Below are 24561 nucleotides of genomic sequence, written 5' to 3' on the forward strand. Positions count from 1 at the left end.
ATCTTATCCTATTTGACATTTATGTGAAATTTTGTCATGATTAGTGTATGAATTCTTAAGTTCTGGCCAAAAATATGTTCTGTGAGGTCAGAGTGACCTTTGACCACCAAAATGTGATCACTTCATTCTTGAGTCCAAGTGGACGCTCATGAAAAAATGAAAGAAAACATTCCTTTGAGGCATTTAAATTTTGGTCTCCACATTGCAGATGTAAATGCACACATACCACACTAACACACATACCTACTTTTCCTGTTTATCTTTCATTATTCATTATTCGTGACATTTGTCATGTTGTGTTATGTAAATATGCTATGTATCTTTGACATCTTCTTGTTTTTGGTTGTAAATAACTTTTTTAAGGATAAAAATAACTGATAAACTACACAGTTTGATTGAATCCCAGTAGCGTCAATTAATAATCCATTCACAGGTTCACAGGTGGATCAGTAAAGAAAACAGCAGCAGGCAGAGTTGCATTTATGATTTAATTTATTTCAACATCACATCTGGCCAATAATAAAATAAAATAATATAACAAATCTATGAAAGAGTCCATCCACAGCCCCTGTAATGAGAGCTGTAGGTAAACAGGCTGCCTGGCAGCAATGTTGATGACATCATATCCTGGGATGCTCATCCAGTGCTCATCATCACCATAGTTACCATGTTACTGTGTATGTCCATCTTCAGCACAGTGTGTTGCATGGTTTCAGTTCAGTGATGCTGTCTCATTCGCATGACAAACCTCCTACATTCAGGCTTCCTGTGGTGACTGAAACTGAATTATATGTGAGTGATCATCGAGCCAGCTGTTCCTGTCAGTGGTTTTGGAACAGGTAATCTAGTGCCATTCTCCACAGCGGGACCCCAGAGTCCAAACTGCATATTTACTGCAACTACAACCTGAATGTCAATTAGTGTTAGGTGGTAACAAACAGGTTCTGAATTCTGAAGTGCCATGAAAAGAAGTCTTGGTCCACCTTGCCTTGGTTTTAAAGCTGCAGTTGAAAGCAGGTTAAGACTGGTCCTTTGGGAAAACGATGGGGTAGATTTGGCTGTAGTGATCCACAAAGTGGACCTCCAGGCCCTGGCTGATGTAGTCCGGGAGGTCAGAGAAGTCTTTCCTGTTCTCACTTGGCAGGATGATGCAGGTCACACCAGCACGACGAGCCTGATGGGGACAAGAAAATCTAGCTCACATTCTGAAGTAAATGCGCACACTGGTTTGAAATATATTTCAAAATGTTCTACAAAAACAACTAGATACCTTTGTCCTGACAGCAGTGGGGACTAAGGCTTGTATTGTCACTTTATGAATTAATTCAACATGTTGACCAACAGAAACCTCTAAACAACTACTGTTAATGCCAGGTGCTGAGGACACTCCTACACACCATTCTGTAGCTGTCACTATTTCAGTGTGTTTTCAGTTAATGAAAGTTAATTGTTAAGTTTTGGTGGCCTAAAAAAGTCTTGTTCAGTGTACTGTTGTACTAAAACAACCTCTATGGAGTCAGATATTCAGTTTTTACCTGTAAGTACATTTTGTTTTAATGGTTTTAAGCCTATTGTCCACTTGGGAAAATCTGCATTAGCATTAGCACTATCACAGTAAACAACAGCTGTAAATGCACCGTGCTAACCAAGCTGGCACCTAGCATTAGGATTATCTCCACCCTCTCATCCAAATATGGTCACTGGCGACAGACAAAATGCCAAACATGAGGTTTCAAAACAGGAGTCCGCAAACCAATGGGTGACGTCACGGTGGCTATGTCCAACCTTGGTGTACAGCATGATAATTGCTACGACATGTATTTTGAAATTGTGAATTTTGAATTATGTTCATTTTTTTGTATCTTTTCTACCTGGTTTTGCTAGATTTTAGTTTTCACATGTGCCTCCCCAAAGCAACAATCTCAACACCATTATTAACAAGATTAATGTTAACAAGTTTCAGAGCCCTTATTTTTGTGAGAGTACAATGACCAGCGCAAGCAGCACTCTGACACTTTGGTATTTCCCTGACCTTAAAATTTGCTGTTCCACTCTGTATGGTATTTTTGGTGCCCAGCAAAGAGCACACACTGTACCAGTGGGAGGTTCGTTCAAATACAGCAGCACTGAGTTAAATAAACAAACCATTTATTTAATCATTCTCTAATCAATAGATACATTTAAATCAGAATCAGAAATGAATGTTGAATGTGGTTAAAGCACACATCTCTGTATATCAGCCTTCATTTATCCATAAATTTATGAGTAGCTCTTATAGTGTCAGTTGTTCACAGCTGCTTTACACTGAATGAAAACTTTCTCCACCCAGAAAAGGTGTTTGGGAACCATTTATATATATATATATATATATATATATATATATATATATATATATATATATATAGATAGTGTGTGTGTGTGTGTGTGTGTGTCTTGTACTTACAGCGATAGTTTTCTCTTTGATTCCTCCTACTGGCAGTATTTTGCCGGTCAGTGACACTTCACCAGTCATGGCTACATTCTGACGCACCGGCCGGTTGGTTGCCAGGGACAACAGTGCTGTAACAATGGTGCAGCCAGCGCTTGGTCCGTCCTTGGGAGTTGCCCCCTAGAATCAAGTGACATTATAAACAAAGAGATAGGAAGTAGCATTGCTGCCGGCCACAGTGTATTACTGATCGTATCATGGGGGCGTCGAAACAGGACATTTTCAAATCCACACACAGCAGCTTGAAGCACTTCAGTTTGTGAAAAATGCAACACAAATGAAATGTAATTTCTCATGACTACTATTTAGTGAAGGTTAAGTGAAAAGAATAAAAAAGATTAAGTGATAGTAATCTTCCTGGTTACCTCAGGAACATGCAGGTGTAGGTGGGAGTTGACCAGAAAGTGATTTTCTGGTTCCTGGGTCATCAGGAAGGCTCTGGCAAAGGTTGAAGCAATCTTTGCACTTTCCTTCATAACATCACCCAGCTGACCTGCAGAGGAGCAGCGACACTGTTAATGTGTTCTCTGTTCAGTATGTGGTGAAGATATCAGACTGGTGCTTGGCAGTATTTGATTTAATCTAAACCCTGCAGAGTGACTCTGTTGGTGGCCCTTTGTGACTAACCTGTAACCTCCAGTGACCCCTCTCCTTTAGTGTCCGCTCCTCCAGAAGGACGGCGCAGTGAAGTCTCAATAAACAACGTTGAGCCTCCTACACAGAGGACAGAATGCGGGCGGACTTTCAGCATTTTACATCTTACACTGGTACTGGGTTTTTATGTATGAGTGTGTGTGTGTGTGTGTGTGTGCGTGTGTGTATATATAAGTCTCTCTCACCCATAGCAGTCCATGCCAGCCCCATAACCACTCCTGGTGGGGTGACGTCGTACATTCGATCCACTGTGAAAATAGGTTTACCCACATAGTCCTGCAGGTTGTCAGGTGTAACAGTCACTGAGGTTTTCTCGCCGCTGACAATAGAGAATGCCACCTTACGGAAAACCTGACAGACAGATGGAAAAGGGATTACACACACACACACACACACACGCACACACACACAAACAAACACACACCAAACAAACACTGAAGGATGTGCTACTTTCTGGTGTCAATGTGCCACTAAAATTACAAATTATATTGTTTTTGTCCCACAGAGCCACAGTCACCATCTGCAGAGTTATCACTTTCCAAATAAATAAATGTGACTTCAAGATTAGTTAAGCAGGTGTTGTTCTGTTGCTTTCTGAACCATCCTACTCCTGCATCCTACGTCCCACCCACTGCAAACACCAGCAATTCCTGCTGGTCCTAAAGGATGTTGTAGTTGCAGAAAGTACACTGCCGATCAAATGTTTTAAAACCATTTTTCAGTTTTTATTGAACTGTACCCAATTTAAAGTTTTAATGTACTCTGAAATTCAAGCACAATCAATTGTAACTTTAAAAAGCAACCAAACACACTCGCAGCATTTCCTCTCAAATGGAAATCAAATATTGTTTGGAAAGTTCTTTGCAACATTGTTGCAGAAGTTCCTACAAATGTGTTGCACTTGTGAAACGCTTTGCTTTCACCCTCTGTTGTTTTCATCTCAAACCAGCTTGATGGGGTTTAAATTCTAGAGACTGTGTTGGCCGTGATTTGGAGCCTACTGTCTTGTTCTTATAAGGTAGTTCTGACGTAGCTTGGAGAAAGTTTTTGTCATGAACCCCTGACCAACAGGCATAGACCAGAGGGTACTGCATGGTGTGGTAGCTCTTTTGGTTCAGCGTCAGTGAGTACACTGTCATCCTGTGTGAGTCGCCAACAGTGGATCAAGCAAAAGAGCCTGAGACTATCACCCTTCTTTCTCCGAGTTTGACTGTGGGTGTCACACACCGAGGAGGAACATTTTGCCTACTCAACGGCATACAGAAACCCATGTGAAGATAAGATAAGATAAGATAAGATAAGATAAGATAAGATAAGATAAGATAAACAGACAATTTCAATTTTGATTCATGAGACTTTCTTCCTCCAGTCTTCAGTAGTCCAGTGCTTTATGGCCCAGGCATTTTCTTCTTATCTTAATGATTACTTTTTAGTTCTGCCAAACCTCTTCCTACAAAAGTCTCCTCCAATTTCCGAGTGCTTTTTGATGGTGTAGTAAACTGTACTCACTGACTCTCTCAAAGAAACACATACAGCTCAAATGCACTGAAAGCATCTGATGCATGTGTCTAAGTCTATGTACACCTATTGTTTTAAATGCCTAAACACACACCAGAAGTGTTATCAGGTGCGTTTATCTGCTTTGAAACTTCTATTCTGAGCTTGTTTTGATTTTGGAGTGTCAAATGAGGTCCCAGTGATCAAAGTCAGTGAAGCAGAGAGGAGAGACAGAGAAGTGGATGTGCAGCTAGACTGCATACCGGTTTGGGGCAACAGTTGATGTAAGCTCTGTTTGCTTAAAGCATTATGAATAACACAGTTCTAACTACATTGGCATAACAGACCCACCTCATATCATCTAGGTTCATATAACTTAATTTCCAACATACACCTAAGAACATAATCAACTTAGTATAGAGTTATGATCAGCTATATGATTTTCACCTACATAGAAGAAAAAAATTATAAGACGTGGCTGGTTCCTGCCTGTGTATATATAGTTTTTTCCAAATACTGCTGGTTCTGTGGGGCTGCGATTTGAAATGTGATGCCTGCAGTGTGCCATAGGAGCATCAATTAACACACATCAAATGAGCCGCATCAATTATCACTTTCAGTGCATTTGGGCCTTTACACTTTTAAGGGTTATAATTGTCTGTCTGGCTGCCTTTGTTAATTGCCTTTTTCTTGGCTTTCTTGATAGCAATATATGACTTCCTGCTGTACGGTATTGTCCAAATAATGTTTCACAGGGTGCAGTTAAGACTGTTTCAGCACCGCTGTTATACAGACAGAGGGATTGTCAGTAGTCACAAAAGTGGGAGCATCAACTTTCAAAGATAAATTTATACCCATTGGTGCAGAACTGCTGGGAGTTGTTAATCCATAACTTGTTCCCTGAAAAGGAACTTTTTATATATCCCCAAAATTTTCATTATTATTACTATTTTTTGAAACCTAAGTTTTTTTTAAACCTCTGGCAGTTTACAGCTTACCTTTGTCTCAATTTAGTTTAGTCATTGGACTTTTGCTTAAATGTGAGTAAAAAAAGATGAGGGTTTTCTTTAACATTTGACCGGTAGCGTGTATGCATATTGTGCTGCCGATTAAGACAGAAATCTTTGTTCTGTGTAGCCTAATGCATGTGAGCTCTGGTTTAGTGCAGCCAGAACAAAGCTTTGCAGTAGTTTACCTTTTCAACTTGTTTCTGCAGGTTCCTGACTCCAGACTCCCTGCAGTACTGCTTGATGAGCAGACCGAGGGCGTCAGATGAGATCGAGGCCTTTTCCTCAGTCAAACCACACAGAGTGCGCAGCTGAGGGACCAGGTATTGCTGGATGGATAGACAGACAGACAGACAGACAGACAGACAGACAGAAACATAGAAATGAGATAATAGCAAAGCATATCAATTTTTTACTTACAACTTGTTACCCAAACTGTGAGGAAAAATATACCACTATCATTAAACTGTACAACAATTATAGTGGCAACACTTTGATATACAGCATCATTTACAGGGCAAAAACTATGTCAAAAGTTTGACAACACAACATTGTTAACTGTACACAGTATATAAGTTTTAGTATATATATGTATATTCCCCCACAATCACATAAGTGCAGAGGTTGACACTGGTGTTACCTGAGCAATAGCCAGTTTCTCCTGGGCCACATATCCAGACACATTGATCATCTCCATCCTGTCTCTGAGAGGCTCTGGGATGGTGTCAGTCACATTGGCCGTGCAGATAAACAAAACCTTTTTGGAGCAGACACAGATGTGCAGAGCTTGAATAAACTGTGCTTTATGTGTAATTTTCCTCTTGAATTAATGTAAAAAGAACTTTTTTCTGGATGAAAACGCTACAACAAAGCTTTACTGGTCGCACTGATTACACACTGATACCTTTGACAGATCTACAGGAACATCCAGGTAGTGGTCGAGAAAGTTGGCGTTCTGCTCAGGATCCAGAAGCTCCAGCAGTGCGGAGGATGGATCACCCTGGTAACCACGACCCATCTTATCCACCTGATAATGACAGGTTAGAGAAACACAGTACATGAATATGTATGTATAAATATACCCACACATACCTACACACTGTACATACATGCCAATTTACATGGTACTAATATTATAACATAATCTCTGTATCTCGCAAAATATATATTGTAGTGGAACTTTTATTTGACAAAATAAGAACATGGCAGATTGGCACAGGACAAAGATCTCAGACGACCTCTGCAATTATTACAAATTACTAGAAGTCCCCACCTAAAAATCCTGTGCGAATAGGGCTTCAGTGTTGTGTCCATCTTGGGACAACTGTTGATCTGAAATGCATCCTCAACATTTTTATGAATTATGAATGTGCTAAGTGGGGGAGGTACAAACAAATAACCAAAACCATGTGGAATTTAATATGTTTTGCCAGCTAAGGAGAACATCCCTACAAAGTATAATAAAGTGATAGTAGCTTTTAAGTTAATTGCCCAAGACCTTAACAGCTTGTTTACATACATAGATATACAGTATATAATATAGACTGTGTGTGTTTTAGTATTGTTTAAGTGGCCAGAGAGCAGTGGTTAAACAGTATATGTTATATGTGAGAGCATAAATTTCATGCTATGATTGAAGTTATTTCCATATAAATATTGGTTTTCCACATCACTCTGTTTCAACCACGGTAAACATGTAAAACACTCCTGCTTGTATGAACCAAGTCATCTACAAGCTAAAACTAGTGACAAGAAAGAGTCTGACAGTTATATGGGTGTTGCACTGATGGTTTCTATTGCACGTAAAAGGCACAGCTACAGGAGCAGCATCACCATACTGACCTCGTCTATGAGCACCAGAGGGTTCTCTGTCTTGGTTTTCTTCAGGCACTGGATAATCTTCCCTGGCATTGCTCCAACATATGTTCTCCTGGACACACACACAATCGCATTTCAGAAAACCATGTCCCTATATTAAATCAAGTTGTAACTAGGGATGAATGGCATACTGTATCTGGCCAATTTTGTATCGGCCAATAAATCAGAACATTTCATTACTGTTATTGTTCCACAACATGGTGTTGTATTAATTCACCAGTAAGAACAGTTTATACAACACCTATTGAAAAAGCAGAACATTTAAGATATACTATGCAGGATTTTTCTTTAAAAAAATATTTAGACTCAAACAGAGGTGACAATGGTAGTACAGACTTCCAGACCTGTGTCCTTTAATCTCTGCCACATCGGTCATGCCTCCCACGCTGAACCTGAAGTACTCTCTGTTGAGGGCTCTGGCTATGGAGCGGGCGATGGAGGTCTTTCCTACACCTGGAGGACCGTAGAAACATAAGATCTTCCCCTGGGTGGAGCCACGCAGCTGGCTCACTGCTATGAATTCCTGCACAAACACAGAGAGTAAGTCATGTTCATTTCCAAAAAGAAAAAACTCTACAGCTGCTGAGTGAATAGCTGTATCTGAACAACTGCTTTCCAAGTAAAAAAATATGTTTTCCTTCCTTGTGTTTTTAAATGCTGTGTGTGTTTGTGTGTGTGTTTGCTCACTAATATGCGCTTCTTAACATCGTCCATTCCATAATGATCTTCTTCCAGAACCTCTTTGGCTCTCTCCAGTGATAAGTTCTCTTCACTGTTGGTGCCCCACGGCATGCTGGTCAGCCAGTCCAGGTAATTACGGGTTACACTGAAACACACAATTGTTATTGTTGTTTGTTTCTGTTTGTTGCAGTGTAAAACAGAGCAGAGATGATTTTAGTATCCTCAGTGTGAAATGTGTCTGTTGTATTAACAGAACTACCAGTGCAAACAACAGACGGAGCTTAGCTGCGGAAAGATAAAGCCTTCCTGTGGACTTTTCTTCTGAACACAAATTTTTTAAATCCATCCACGTTCTGTTTACACTCAGCATTTCTCATCAAAGCTCAGTGTGTGTTTTTTTGTAGGTCTAAACAAACCTGCTTAATTCATCTACCTCCTCAGAAAACATTTGCAAAACACAATTTTTTGGAATGATTTAAACTGTGCCAGCTACCAGTCTTTCTCTTCACTGCCGTTTGCTGGCATATTGTTACTTTTTTTCTTGGCATCTTACCACCACAACCACTGGAAGAGTGTGAAACCATTGGCAGAAATCTGTATCTCATCACCTGTGTGTGAGAATACAACACGAACAAAACAAGGGCCCACTAGAAAAGACATTGCTACTGGTGGTCACAAAGTCCACAAGGTACCTTTAACTTTGGACAGTAGGGTCAGTCACCCAGAGCAGACAAGAGTTTAACTTGGCACTTGACACAGACGGCCCTTTTTCACCAAACTAGCTCTAACTCTTCCAGTTCCATTCAGGATTCTTGAAACCTTGGTGCTATGAAGCAACAAGCCTGTGATTCCACCAATTCTAAGTGGAATCATTGTATCCAAGGTTGTGTTGTCAACAGAGGGTGTACATGCAAGACTCCAGCCTTCCAATCTGTAGAATATGGTTTTTCAGGCTCCAAACCATTTAAATAAAGTCGAAATGCCCCAAATGGTTCAAAATTAGGTGCGCAAACCACAGAAGAATCTATTCCCTGTTGGTGGGAAAGCGGTGAGAGTACAACTGATACCAACCACATGAAACAAGACTCATAATCATCTAATTACAACAGATCTGCAGGCTGAACAGAAGACATGCACCATGTACAGGCAAAAAGAGTACAGTTTTCACTGAAGCATGGATGCCCTAAGTAAATGCTGTTGCATTAGATAGATTAGATTACAAAAGTGGAGGTAAGTGAGCCTGAATATAGCACTAGAGAGAAAAACGGTCCAGGAGTCATTATGACATCAGGCATCATTTTCCAGAGCTCATAAATACCTAAACTCCATGTCATGCTGCTCTGCTCAGTAGTTGTCAAGGTAACTTGTTCTAGACGTAAGTGTTCCTCAAGCCAACCAAGTGACATCATAAGTTAAAGGCCCTCTCAGGTTAGTGGGACAAAAATTGCACAAGACTTACTTGAACTCTGAGGAGTGGTTGTCCAGCAGTCCCAGTTTGTTGAGTTCTTCATTGATGACGTCCATTATGTGCTGTGGGACAGTCCTCTCTTTGAGTCTCTCTCTGAACTTCTCCTCAATAGCTTCTTTGTCCTCTTTTTCCAGACCCAGCTCCTGAAAACACACGGCACACACACATTGTTTTAATGGGATCTAGTCCACAGGACTGCCCCTCAGAGCTGCTAGAGCAGGTACTGAAAACTAGACTCTGTTCTGGGATCAGTGTCAGTGGTGGAAATCACAATTTGACAGTCACAGTTTGGTACGAGTTCGGTACAGCAAAGAAACAAAACAAAAAACAACCCAAATGAATAAGCTTATGTTTCTTTCAAAAATATTTATCATCCTGGTGATCAGCACATCTGGGTGATGCTGTCAAATGTGCATTACTATGTTCAATGTGTTGCCATCAACATCCCCTACAATGGTGAGTTAATGGCAACACACTGTCTTTGTCTTATTCACAACTCTCTCTCTGTTGCTGTTGTAACTGGCCTGGAACCTGCAGGCCGGGTCTTACAGATCCACCGTATGATTTTTCACCATTGTCAAGTGTGACTGACTTGCATGCTGATAGACAAGACTGACACATATGGGTACTTCACAAAACGTCAAGTCCGGGCCCCCTTTTGGAGGACAGTAGACCCTATAAATGCTAAATGCAATCTGACATGTGTTTGGATTATAACTTGACTTGTCTGTATGCATTTATTTCTTGTTATACAAACATTTACTTGTAGACACCTCTAATAAATATTTTGCGACCTTGTCTGAACCTGAAAATTCACAATACTTTATCTCCAAGGAACGACTATAAATATATGATTGAATCAGCAGTTCTCATTAGGCGAAGTGTTGTAAAAAAACAGCCTGTTAACAGCCAACTGTTTGATCTAGGATGAGATAGTTGGAGACAACACTCTGTTACTGCTATACTGTCTGACTTTACTGCAGCAGCCTCAAGCAGCTCTACCGTCACCAGCATCACTTAGTCATTTACCACGCTGACAGTGAATACTGACGTATCTTATGTGACTCCAATCTCACTGTGACAGCCTTGGTTAACCTGCAACACAACAGCTTTTAGGCATTTTCCTGTTTTTCTCTTTGCGATATTTGACACTATAATTTCCTTCCCCAAAAGGGGGCTTGGTCTCGGCAATGACATAATGTTGGTCTGATCGATCCGCTCGTGCTAACCTCAGCACATGTTGATCGTGGTGTACGGCATGAAGTTTCCAGGCGTAACTCGCACCTGTGAAGTTTGGTTTCGCATCACGTGTATCAGTATAACAGTCTGAAAATAGTATAAAAACCTGACACATTCTGGAGAGGGATGTAATATGACAAACACAGTTACCATCTTATGCAATCCAGTACAATAGCCCTGCAATAAATACTACCTGAGGCAGGATTGTTTGATGGAACGTGGCTGTCCAGATGTCGGCTGTGGTGGACTTAGACATTATTATACTGGCGTGACATACAGGAAAAGTAAGTTGAGCTTAAATACTGAGACACAATGACAGACAGGTGGACATCAAAATTTACCTTCTTAATGATCTTGAGCTGCTCCTGTAGCAGGTACTTCCTGTGGGTCTGTTTGATTTTCTCTTCCACCTGTGAGCAGAGCAGGGAGACAGATGAGTGACTAAGGATGATGAGCAGAGCAGCCGCTAAAGATCGCACGTGTTTGGAGATGACCTCTGACCTCTCTGCCCAGTCGCTGCTGCAGTTTACTAAGCTCGAACTCCTTCTTCAGCAGAGACAGAGCCTTGTAGAGACGCTTCGGGATCTGCAGAGACACACAGCAACGGGTTAAGAAGGAGTTTGGGGAAGCATCTGTTTGCTGTTCTTTAGTAAAAGACTAGAAGTCTGTTTGCCAAATCAACCACTTAGTCCTCATCTTTGTGACCAAACACTAACTCTAAGCTTAATGTTGCCAGATTTGTTTTTGTTTTAATCATGGTATGGGCTTATTATGGACCCTTCTGGCTGATGGGCTAAATAAAAACATCCACTCTGACTGTGGTTCACACCAACCGTAGTAACTGTGGGTGTTTCTTTTCTCATCTGCCTCAGGGGAAGTTAATGCTTTATCTCAACAGTTTTCAAACAGTATGTTTCAGTTTAAGAGCAAAGGATTAAAGGATGAGGACTAACTGGTTGGTTTGGCAAATGATCAACTTCTCCACCCATTTAAGAGCAGCACACAGCCGCTTCTCTGAGCTTTCAAAAAGGAATCATCCAGGACTGTCTCCCACAGAATGGATAAGACAGTCCCAAACAAGCCTTGCACACTGCTCACATTGGTCTCCTCCAGGACGTCCTGCAGTTCCTGTGACTCTGCTCCTGTCAAAGCTGCTCCCATGTCACTGAGGTAGATGGGATTATCCACCACTCTCTGCCCAGCCTGCATCATCTGGAGGACGGACTCTCTATCAAACACAAACACATAAAAACAAGCACATTTCAGAGCACTTCGATTTCAGCATCACTACACCTGGATTTCTTCCTGAGCCTGCTGGTTTGAAACTAATTTGAACACTGATTATAAATTAAATTTAAAAAGTTCTCCACAGTCACAGAAGAAGAAGGCCTTATCTGCAGATCTCTGGTTTTCATTGTCTTTACTTAATCCTGTTTGTGCAAGCGAGGGAATATCAAACTTGTATGGATTGCTTTAATAAAATAGCTCAAAGTTTTTTTTACTTTAATAAATCATGTTTTTTGTGCAGTTAAGGAATATAATTTCAGGAATGGCTCATATCTGTTTTTGTAAATGATGTCTTTTAGTCACGACTGCTTATCCAACTGCTGCCTTAATGAATCACTTCACCTATGCCAGCTGCAAACATCAAACATGTTTATAAAAATCTTTGTCAGAGCGACAGTCAGCGACTGAATCTGAAGGCCTCAGATTAGAAACTTTACATGTCACACACTAAATGATTTTATCTGCCGACTGTCAACATCAACTGACCTGAACTGAAACAGACCAGGTCCAACTTGTTTCCAAACCATATCTGTAATGAACTCAACAGTCCTAATGTGTGTCCCTGCCTTTAGATGGTGCCTAAATTGCCACTAGCTTGAGGTGTGCCAAAAGGGAGGAAGCCAATCTCTAATGAATTTCAGGTGCAAAATCTACTTGAAACATTTTTTTAAAATGATGTCCAATGCTGTATTTAAATATTAATATACCTGCTACATACACCAAACTATGCACAACGTTCCATCCATCATCAAAGCATAATATGACCCAAAACTAGGAGATGCATGACCAGGATACTTTGCATGCATGTGCACAGGTTCATCCTGAACTTCAGTCATGTAGTGCTTAACCACTTAAAGAAATATAGAATGAAAAATCCCTGAAATTAAAGTGAAATTAGTCTGAAGTATTAATTTCTCAAGCCGATGCAAAAACCTATAGAGCACTAAAATGATAGAGGAAATCAAGAGGGAACTCGTGGTGCAGGTTATATTTGTTAACAGAAAGCTAGCAGCTATAAAACATATCTTAAATGCTTTACAAACATTAAAGCAGGCCTGTAGGCTAAGTGTGAACTGCAAGCTGTACAATGTAAATAAAAACACAAACAAAAACCGGATGATAAAACGTGGTCGGGACAGATTGTGTCAGATGACTGAGTAACTAAATAAGAGTGAGGACTGACCTGTAGAGAGGGTTCAGTGCGATGATGTCCCTGATGGTCTTCACTATCTCTGCTGTCAGCGCCTACACGACACACACATCACAGGGACTCTAGTGTTTACATGTTTTCTTTTCAGTATTATCATCTGTTTTATAACTCTGCCACAGAATCAGGAATAACTTCAATTCCACAGTGGAAATCACTTCCCCAGCTGCTCATGACATGTAATGTGTGTTTTGTACCTTGACCTCCTCTGTGACAGTGAACTGTTCATGTTGAATGTTGTCCACTTCGACCATCAGGATGTTGGAGGAGGGCAGAGGCTGAATCTCTGGACTCAGGTCTGCTTCTGAAATCTACACAACATTAACAGAGGGAACATCACTTACAACAGTATGAATATTAATATACTCTACAAATACTTCTTCTACCAACACTAATGAACTAACGATATAGTTAGTGAGACAGTTAAATTATTTCCCTCTGGATAACTACGGTTATAGCTTATCTTTTTTCACCTTGGGTTGTAATGAGAAAGTACACATGACATGCACAGTGGTGCAAATGTGAAACATAACAAACCAAACTGCATTTACAAATATCATTAACATATGAAGGTACTGTTAAATGCTAAAACGCTTACTGCTCTTATCTGAAGTTCATTATTTGTCCATCTACACTGTGAGCTACAATGCTCGGGGAGATATGACGACATGGTTGGATTATCCTGTTTGGGCCCCAGGGGAAGAAAATAGCTGCTGGGCCCAAAATAACAACCGAACCACGCCTCCCTATCTCATGGCATTTTGTATGCAGCTTGTTGCCTCCAAGACTCTATTGAGTGCACACAGCTGAGCGGACTATACATTGAGGGGCACTGAGGCATGTAAGGGTCGTGCTACAGACCTTGTCCTCGAGCTGCTCCGTCAGGGTACCCGGTTGGTCCTTGCGGCTGCGTTTGGTTTTGCGTCTCGGTTGAGGTTTAGGTTGAGACTCTGAGTCAGACTCTGACCACACAGGGGATGTCGCTGCTGCTTCCTCAGGCTCCACCTCCAGCTGTTTTGTAATCCGGATCCTGACAGACCAAAATATACATATAGCTGAGATCTACACAAGGTAGAGGTAACAGTGTGCCATGGGGAGCAGAGGCTACAGATTTCTTTTCCAACCAACCACTACGCCTTTTACCCAAAAGCAGCAGTAGTGTGTCTAACCTGCGGTGTCCCATGACGATCATCCTCAGCTTGTCTCCCAGGTCCTGCATCTCATGAATCTGAACAAAGGTCCCTGTAGAATAGATGGCATCTAGAGACTCCACCACATCTGACTCATTACTGCAAGAGAGAGAAACACTCATTGAAACCAACACACACAGCAGTATGTCAACTTCTTAGCACGTCACTTATTACTGCAGTCACTGATTGACACGCTGTGATATAAAGTAGATCACATCACATACAAATGGTGGCTGAGATATTAAAAACTGATCCGCAGATCCAAAGTCCCATAATGTCAGTGACCATTACATTCATTTCCTGAAGCTGCTTCAAAATAAAGGTCTTCCACTGGCAAACCCATGGAAAGCTTTTAACAGGAAGCAGCAGCAACAGTAAATGCTCAGCTTGCCTTACATTAAAGGAAACTAGCTGTCCCGTTCACATGGCATTTTATGAATCAGGCAAAAGCCTGCAAAGCACATGGTCAAGGGGTAATGCTCTCCTTCTCAGGCCTCTGTCAATCCGACCATCAGTGAGTGGAGCAAAGGAGCAACTTATCAGACTTACTTATCATCTCTCTTCATGAAGACTCCAGCATATGGCTGAGCAAGACGAACCTTCCTCCTCAACAGCTCCATCAGTTCTTTGTTTTTTACCTGGCAGGAAGAAAGACACATCACACACACTCAGCATCTGACAGCACATGAATAAGAAGTGTGAGCAAAAGCCTTGAACAAAAAGTTTGGTAATCATTCCCTGTCATTCCAGTGATCGTCTGGGAAACAATAAAACACAAGTATGGGAATTTCTAATCTGCTGAAACACCTAATGGAGTTGGTACATTTGTCAATCTGTCCAGATAAAAGATGACGTTCTTCCTAGAACACAGCCATATTTCATTTTCCGTGTTAAATATCTTTTGCACGTGAGTTTTCAAAAAAATGTAGAATATTCTAACTCTAACCCCAGTTGTAGCACCGAAAAAGACATTGTGGCAGACAAGAAACAAGCCTGTATCTCAAGCTTTCTGTTAGAAATTTGAAGTCTCCAAGTCTGAGCTGTGATAACCCGCATGGCATCACTGTGACACACCAGGACTATTTTCTAAGCCTTGACCAAGGTCATCCGGAGCCACAGAGGACATTACAGCCGCTTTCATTTTGATGTGTAACATCAGTGGAGTGTCCCTTTAAAGGGGAACAGCGCCTGAATGAAAAATTCCAATATGTTATTTCCATGGTTGAGGAAAGTTTAGTCAGTGTTTGTGAACTTGAGCTACTTCCTGTCAAAGCCAGAAACCACAGAGGTATGAAAACTTGTTACGTGATCAACTGTTGTTAGTATCACCTGTAACATCTTTCCCAATTCATTGTCTATGGAGCAGCTCCGGACTTTATTCCTCATAACATCACAAATTTATATTTTTGGACTGTATTAGACCACAGTGAAACCATGTATTAGATTAAAAAATGGCTTTAGTTCCCCTTTAACTTTAAAACAGATGCTCTATTGAACAATATGTTCCAGCTGTATGACTGCAGAACTTCACGGTGGCTATATGTTTTCCTGACTGCTGTCAAAGTGTCCAGTCTCTGAAGGGACAGTACAACAGAAGGGAGTCTTTTTCCACAGTTAACTCAATTTGAAGCAGATCCTGTTAACCCCTGTATGAAAGACAACAGCCTCCCTTACAAGACTGTGATGGGTGATTGCATCATCCCAGTGTCCTTGAAGCCAATGAAGAGTAGAAAAGCCAATGACAACATCATCCTCACCTCTATGATCTTGATGAAGCGGGGGAACACCGGGTTCCTGCTCACAGCGATCAGCGGCACATTAGGAAACACCTCCGGGACCATCATGGGGGTGAGAGCTGTCATCTGGGGACCGTTGTACGGCGCTCCCCCATCTCCCCCTGCCTCCTCTCCCCCAGAGCCTGCACTATCCCCGCCGTCCTCCCCGGAGAAGCCAGCACTGGACCGGTTCCCGAACATCCTCTCCTGAAGCATGTAGGGCCGAGGGGTCGGGGTGAGGAGCTCGGTTCGGCCGCGGAGAACCGCTCCGACCCGCATCCACCTGTGAGGTCTGGGGGTCAGTCTGCAGCCAGCTGTCATCGCTGTGCTGACCGGGATGTGACGGCTCTGGGCGGATGTGTCGGTCAGGAGGGAGCGGCTGCTGCCCGTCCTGAACACACCGGGCCAGTTTAGTTTCCCCACAAGAGCCGAATTTCTGTGCAGCTGTTTGGCTGCGCCGAACATCTTCATGCACGTCGCCATGTTGATCTGGAGCTTTCTACAGCATGTGAACCACCTACTTCCGTCAACGTTTGATGACGTAGCCCTAATCACATAAAATTGCGTCATGCGATTAGATAAAATATAAAATAAAATTTGTTTTCATAGTTTGTCAAAAATACAGAATTGAAGACTGAAGCAATCCAAGAAATGCTTTCTAAAAAACTTAAAAAACAAAAGAACCCTGAATCCTGTGTGTTCTGTAACAGTGGTAAGAAAAAGTTAAATATTCATATTATGAATGCATTTACGTTGAATTCTTCTGGATTGATGTTAAATATATGATTAACTTACAGAACAGGGATGTTATTTTTTTATTATTTGAAAAGACATAAGCTGTCTTTCTTTTAGACTGTAGGTTAATGATTGCTATTAAGAGGGTTAATATTCCTTGATACAGTCTATGGTCATGCTTTTCTGATGTTCCAGTTAACTCTTTGTTGAAAACGCTTTTCAACTGTAACTTCATCATCACATTCTAGTCCAATTTTGTCATTTCCAACATAAACAACATTTTATGCTCTCTGTTAAAGCGAAGGCCCACTAATCACTAAAGACTAACTTTATTATGATGTGATTGATCTGTCTATTTGTATTTCCTTTATTAAAGACTGATTATACTTTCCATTCCTCCCAATCTTTAACACTTTGGGATGAAATGGAAACCTGTTTTGTATTAATAAAGTATCTGGGAGAGAAAAGGCTACAATTGAGATATTATTTCTACTACTATTATTATTATTATTGTTATTATTGTTGTTGGCCAGTTTGGGACCCTCTGTGTGGAGTTTGCATGTTCTCCTTCTGTCAATGTGGCTTTTTATTGGGCTCTGGCTTCCTCCCAAAGTCAAGAGACACACAGGTTCATTGTTTGCTTTAAAAAAATCATGTTTGTCTCTATGTATCAGCGCTGTGATAGTCTGGTGACCTTTCCAAGGTGTACCCTGCCTCTTGCCTAATGTGAGCTGCGTTCAGTTCCAGGGTACTTGCCCATGTACACAAATCTTGTGTAAGGGCTGCAGTTGGTGGATCTACCTCATGAAGTTGTTGTCCCCCTCTTTCATATTCTTATTACACTGATGGCAAAGGTGGGAGTGTTGACTTAGAAAAAAAATTGGAAAGCCATCATTGATGCCCTTATTATTTGCTAACAGTCTTCTTTTTCACTGCTGCATTTCTTGGCACATGAACCCCTCACTATGCATCGGTAGAACAGTGTGAAACCATTGCTGTGTGTGTGAATGTGCACCTTATGGGTGGTTTACTGAATGGGTTTACCGGGCACAGGCCCTCGGGCCCACAGTATCAAGTGAAACCCCAGCCTTCACTTGCAAAATGTCACTCCAATAAACACATACTGACGGGGAACAGACTCGGAATAACCAAATAAAGACCACACAGAGATGCAAAGGAACCCCAAAGATAAACAAAATGACAAAAAAAAAGACACAAAATTACATTAAAGAGACCCAAAAGACAACAAACAGATACAAAACAATTACAGAGACATTAAATGACCTCAGACACAACATGACTATAAAAGACAGAGTTAACCTCAAAGACACACCAAGCAACCACAAGGAGGCACAAAAGCACAAAAAGATGCATGATGACAACAAAGATGCAAAACCACTACAAAGGCTGTGTGTCTTGCTCCCATGGAGGAGAGATGCTGGGGCCTTTTGCATATCTGTGCCCAGGGGCCCATTGTCTCATAATCCACCTATGGTACATCTGCCTGCATGTGCACAAGAACAAACAAGAGGGGGACCCGCATGTAAAGCATTGTTCCATAGTGCTACTGGTGGTCAAAATCTCCACAGAGTGCCTTCAACAAAATGTGTGTACATTGGCCTCATCTTTACACTACTGCCCTGTTCAGATATTGAACTTTATCTGCCTGAATTTATAACATCATGTCATGTCTCCCAGGCTTCTCTTGGTCGCCTCCAGCTGGTGCAAAATACTGCGGCCCGTCTTTTAACCAGCACTAACAGACGAGAGCACATCACTCCTGTTCTTAAATCCCTTCACTGGCTTCCCGTCCAGTACAGGATTGATTTTAAAATTTTAATGTTTGTTTTTAAAGCTCTTCATGGTCTCGCCCCAGTGTACTTAACTGAGCTTTTAACTGTTCGGGAACCTGGTAGAGCGCTAAGATCGTCAAACCAACTTTTGCTGGAAGTGCCCAGGTCAAAATACAAACACTGGGGTGATCAAGCCTTTTCCATCGCTGCTCCCAGGCTTTGGAATAAGCTCCCTGTTGAAATGCGTCTCATTTCTGACCTGGGCCTTTTCAAATCTAGACTGAAGACATATTTATTTAGGATGGCTTTTAATACCCAGTAGTGTGGTGACTCTTTTACTTTTACTCTGTTTTACTTTATTTTATTGTATTTTATTGCTCCTATTGCTTTTATTATTTTCATTGCTTTTATTGTTTTTATTGTTGTTATTGCCTCTATTTATTTTTAATTGTTTTATTTATTGCTTCTTTTGCACCTATTGTAAAGCACTTTGGTTCACCAAAAGGGTTGTTGTAAAGGGCTGTATAAATAAAGAACATTTACATTTACATTTACATGTTGGAGAGTAAAATGGTTTATTTGGCCATTGACTTGCGTATAAATTCTTAAAGATAAGTAACTTTTTTTAATCGTCATCTTCCTCATCCTCTTCATCTGAGGCCTCCATCTCTTCCTGGGCATCTTGCTGCTCCTCTAAAGCGTCCTTCAGCATCTGCTCGTCCTCCAGTGATGGGTCCAGGGCCTCTGTGATCTGTGGTCCACTGGGATATTCTTTCTGTGGCAGCGGGGGGACGGGTGGGCCGTACCCTTCCCCTGCATACTTCAAACCCCATCCAACATATATGTTCTCAAACTTCCTGAAGTAGGAGACAGCACATGGTGGTTGTAAATTGCAACATTGCCTTGAGGATACGGTGAGAAATCAAACACAGGAAGTCAGAATGTCCTTATCTTTCCACTTACTTTCCACATGCATATGCATAAGCCCCTGGCCAGAGGTTGGAACGCAGCACAGCTACAGCATGCTGAGCGGTGAGAGTGGAGGACACCTTGGAGGTCCAGGGAGGAGTGTTGAACAATTCTGAGAGACATGAATATTAAAAAGATTTAGTTGCCTTCAAGGACATAGGTTTGGTTTCAGAAAAGGAGGCCCATGGGTTCACCAAGCAAAACCAAAAAAAAAGAAACTGTGCATGCCATTCTAGTGCGCAGAAGATTTTCTAGCATATAGAGCAGCCTATATGGCACTGCATCACTCCTTCTCAACTTTAAGGCCACCCTGGTAGGCACTTAATCATGTTTTATCTATCTTAGGGGCATCCAAGAGGGCACTTTTGCTGCAGTCACTACATGGCGCTATATTGTGACCCATTTTCACTACTCTAAGCTAACAACTTCTATATTTGGCTGCATGGTGAGACTAGAGTAGGTGAGCAGGCAGCAGCAGGGCACACCTTTAATGTAGATAGGTGAAACATGCAACTTTAATTGCATGAAGCCTGAAACAGTGTGAACTGCATGATTGTTTTTTGGTTCTGAAATCATGTTGAGTTTATCAACATTTTAATCCCGTCCTGACCTTCATGGGGATTACAGCTGCTCGACAGTCAGAGGACGCTGTTTGAGAGATTTTACTGAGTAAATCTACCTGAAACTGGATTTAGAAAGTATTTTATAACAGTACGGCAACAAGTCACCCAATCCCCAGTGGAAAGTAGATCCTCGGTAACCTTTCCTCCTGTTTTGGCAGCAAAATGTCGAAAGTCAAAGACTGACCTGCATCTTGGGAGAGGGGGGTGAGCAGAGGGGGTCCAACTTCTGGCTCAGGCTCATCAGGCTCCTCTTCCTTCTCCTCGGCCTCCCCTTCCTCATTGGAGTCGTCTTCTGGTTTCACAGCCAGTTTTACCCAAGTACAGCGGCCCTAGAGCAGGCCACAGTCACACATTAAATACATGCACTCACTAAAACTAAAATCAGCTGAGAAAATGGTCCATGCACCTGTTTCAATCAGACTTGTACCTGCTGCAGGATGTGCTGCACATGATGCACCCAGGCAGACAAAGACTCAGCCATCTCAGCAACTGGAACGCCCTCAAAGTCAGGATTCACTTCACAGCTGTCCCGGGGTGACTCATCTTCCTCATCACCTTCCTCCTCCCCAGTCTGGAAGAAGCCCTGGGGGCTCACCTGTGTGCCAGCAGAGATGCGAGCGATCTGTGCTCTTAGGTAGTTGGCTTCATTCCCGGGGAAAGGCGGGTAGCTGATAATTGGGCTGTCCAGCGTCCCAGTGAAGAATTTGCGAATCTGGCGAGCAACAGTGATCTGCGCAGGACTGACTGAAGGGAGTTTTACCCAAGGAAGACCAGGCTCTTTGCACACGTAATAAACATACTTGTTAGCACCAGTTCCAAGGGGCTCCTTCGGCACTGCTGGTTGGGGTTTATAGGTTGACTGAGGAAGTGGATCAATCTGAAAACAAAGCCGCACAATTCATTTCACTTCTTTTCCTTGAGATTAAGGGACACTGTAGGAATATCCTTTCCAAACAAAGTACCAGAAGTAAAGGAATTAAGAAAAAGGGAGGCTTTTAACTAAAGCAGGAACATTGTAATAAAAAAAGGCCTGGTTCTCTTTGAAGATGCTGTAAATAAAGGCCTCTGTCACAGTTTGGGAATAAATGAAGATTGTCTGGTACATTGATCGAGTACTTTCACCTTCCTCACCTCATTCTCTTCAGTCTCTGCCTCTCTCTCCTCTTCCTCAGTACTCTCCTCCTCCCCTTCCTCCCCCTCTCTGTACTCAACTTCAGCAACGATATAGCTGCCCTCTGTTCCCAGAATCTTGCCCCACAGTCGGCAGCGTAGCAGCACCTGCGTCTCAACAAGCTGCTTGAGTGCAAGGAAGATCCTCTGCATCTCCTCTCTGCCCAGACCCACTCCAGCCTGCTCCAAGTAGAAGCCAATCTCACTCACATTAGGAAGAGGTGTTTCAATCTGATGAAGACCAATGGACAGTATTAAATGACATAAATTCAGCTTCATATAATGAGTGACACTCAATAAATAATGATTCAGCACACTATATTAATGTTACACAGGTAAACCAAATTGCCCTTTATATGCCCTTTCCTCTTCAAATCACCAAGACTAATGCACAGTGTAGGTTTAAGTTGCCAATACCAGTTCCTCCTCCTGGTCAGCCTCTTCTGGTCGTGAAAACAGCACGCGCTGCTGCTCAGCCAGCAGCTCAGCAGCTGTAGTCTGCGGAAGGTCTCGCAAGGTGCTTTGCTTGTCTTTAAATAAACCCCGCTTCACATCCCGACTCATATCCTCAATCACATCAACCGCATTTTGTGGTTGCTCATCCATCACCTTCATCAGCAACAAAGTGAGGTGGTCATAGCTGGAACATAAAGAATAAAATCAACGAAGGCTTCTTTAATGTTTTTGATCATGTGTTGGTCATTTTAGACATCTACCCAGAAATATAATTCACACATGTAAGCCCCTACATTACAAATTTACCTTTGTGCAAAACACAGACATTTACCTTGGAGAACATGTGTTTGTTCTTTTGTATTATGACCACAAACTGATATTGACAGCCACTCTTTCTCTGTTTTAAAAATCCACTTACACATACATTGCACATGTAATTGAAAATGTTTCCCTGCACTGATGTCAGTCATCATTTTGTGTATATCTCAGCAGCAGGTTTCCTGATTTATTTGCTTATGGACTACTCCTTTGTGTACTGCAGTCAAGTGAGCCACTGTTTGCGAAAACAATAGTATTAGTGCTTGGAGTGGCAGAAAAGGACAAAGAATTACTTATATTCCAATATTTAGCATTTCTCATGTTATATATATTAACAAATAAAAGCAGCATTATATTACACATCACATAATTTAAATAGGTTCTGTTGAATATGTGACAACACCAAGAAATATGATAGAGCTATTTCCTTAATAGCAATGGATTTCTGCTAAAAATTTTCTCGACTATGACAACTTAATTAAATTTAATTCAATAGAACGTTGTTTATCCTGCAGGAAATTTTTGTGCCAGAGACTGCCTCAATTAGAGTAACACAAAATACAGCAACAATAATTAATGGTCACAAATCAGTAACAACCAGAACAGCCAGTGGGTTCCCCAGGCCAGGGTTACACATTGAGCCCAGTTTTTAAAACAGTAGAGTATTAAGTATCAGTCAAAAATATTCAAAATATACCAGATATAAAGTGTTGAAGGAGCAAAGGCAAAAACTAGTGCCCAATAGAGTAACACAGAAGTTAGATAAGGACATCATGAGTTAATAAATGGTGGAAAAATGCAGACTGCACCTGCTAATCAATGTTACATTGTATATAATATGACAATCATATATAATAGAACCATATACAATTTGAATTTTTACATTACTGCACTGGAGAAGTCACTTTCATGGACATTATAACACATAGACAATTTGAACTCTCATTACAGCTTCTCCTTTAGAAGTCTGTTGAAAATTCAGCAGAGTCCTGTTCAGGATGACCCTATCACAATGTAAAAGTGATGTTATTTTACTGTGCAGTTTTTGAGAAAAAATAAAGGGAAAGTCACTCCCACAGTTAAAAGTGGATACATATAGATAACATAGGATGTTTTGAGTGGCCTATGATTTGAAACAAGAAACATTTCATACTTGATGTGTAACATATAGTTTAATTTACTAGGTGGGCTTATGTTAAATGTAGCCTATGAATTTATTGAGATTATTTGGAAGTCTGTTTTGACTGGTTCAAGCACCAGTACACCGTAATGTCATGAGCAGACGCGAAAAAAGTCAACGGCGGTTGCTACCGTGTCCGTGTTTTGCTAACACCGGCTCACTCGACCGCAAACTTGACTATGCAGTCATGAGATAACGACATAAAGCTATAATTCAAACATTACTTACAGGTTCAGGTTGCTTTCCGTGCTGTTTTTCATCATGAAAGCTTTGAGCGAGGCAGCTGACTGCAGCGTCTGCTGACTTTTGTCTCGCTTTTCATCCGCTGTTTCCATCGTTCTTCACCTCAGTTTCAGTCATGTGTCTCTGAACTAGTACCTTACAACACACCGACTGTCAGTTTTAGATAAAGATAGAATAACGGTAGCTACAGGACTGGAGAAAAACGTTTAAAACTTCTAGTTAGCTTGTATTCACAGTGTATTAAGAGTGACCGTAGAGCCAAACTTCACCGGTTGCTATGGTTACTGTAACAGAGGGGTTCCTAGGCTCGCGAGAGCACCGCGGGCCCACTGAGCTAAATCAGGTGTCTCCTTTGACCTCATCACCTTTTTATGTCCACTAGTCTCATGTAAATAAAACATGACATGAAGATTGATCACGCCATCAGCACCATGTGTTTATAGGTGCTGACATTTGATACACTGGTGTGAAATAAAAGTGGATCATTCAAGATGAATGAGAATTTCTCAAGCTGTGGTTCAAAATGTTTCAGTTCTCTTATGGACTGAGAACAGCAGCAGTGGTGGGCTTTGGTTTAGACAGCTACCACAGATTGCACATGGACTGGACAAAAAAAAAAAAAAAAATCACAACACTCATGGCATCACTGTGCACCCCTCAGCTGTCCGCCTAAGCTACTGTTTTGCTAGTTCCAGTCACACTT

At 41.5% G+C, this 24561-nt stretch overlaps 2 protein-coding genes across 2 annotated transcripts; both read right to left on the bottom strand.

The window, feature by feature from the left end:
- Positions 1-474: 474 nt before the first annotated feature.
- lonp1 (lon peptidase 1, mitochondrial) lies at positions 475-16877 on the bottom strand. Its single transcript, XM_049588518.1, has 21 exons — positions 16354-16877; positions 15146-15234; positions 14576-14695; positions 14268-14436; positions 13604-13717; positions 13383-13444; positions 12011-12140; positions 11414-11497; positions 11254-11322; positions 9665-9816; positions 8212-8350; positions 7869-8047; positions 7489-7576; positions 6551-6673; positions 6287-6403; positions 5835-5975; positions 3328-3493; positions 3116-3202; positions 2854-2981; positions 2444-2608; positions 475-1174 (listed from the first exon to the last, which is right to left on the bottom strand). The coding sequence occupies exons 1-21, from the start codon at positions 16852-16854 to the stop codon at positions 1019-1021; spliced, it is 2979 nt and encodes a 992-aa protein (XP_049444475.1). The 5' UTR covers positions 16855-16877; the 3' UTR covers positions 475-1018.
- Positions 16878-19437: 2560 nt separating this feature from the next.
- Positions 19438-24137, bottom strand: rsph4a (radial spoke head component 4A). The gene is made up of 7 exons (XM_049588427.1): positions 23844-24137; positions 22079-22301; positions 21623-21892; positions 20919-21368; positions 20676-20820; positions 19863-19980; positions 19438-19756 (listed from the first exon to the last, which is right to left on the bottom strand). Exons 1-7 carry the CDS (start codon positions 23948-23950, stop codon positions 19525-19527), a joined length of 1545 nt encoding a protein of 514 aa, XP_049444384.1. The 5' UTR covers positions 23951-24137; the 3' UTR covers positions 19438-19524.
- Between the last annotated feature and the right edge of the window lie 424 nt (positions 24138-24561).

The sequence above is a fragment of the Epinephelus fuscoguttatus genome, linkage group LG10, assembly GCF_011397635.1.
Source record: "Epinephelus fuscoguttatus linkage group LG10, E.fuscoguttatus.final_Chr_v1".
In the NCBI taxonomy this organism is placed as follows: domain Eukaryota; kingdom Metazoa; phylum Chordata; class Actinopteri; order Perciformes; family Serranidae; genus Epinephelus; species Epinephelus fuscoguttatus.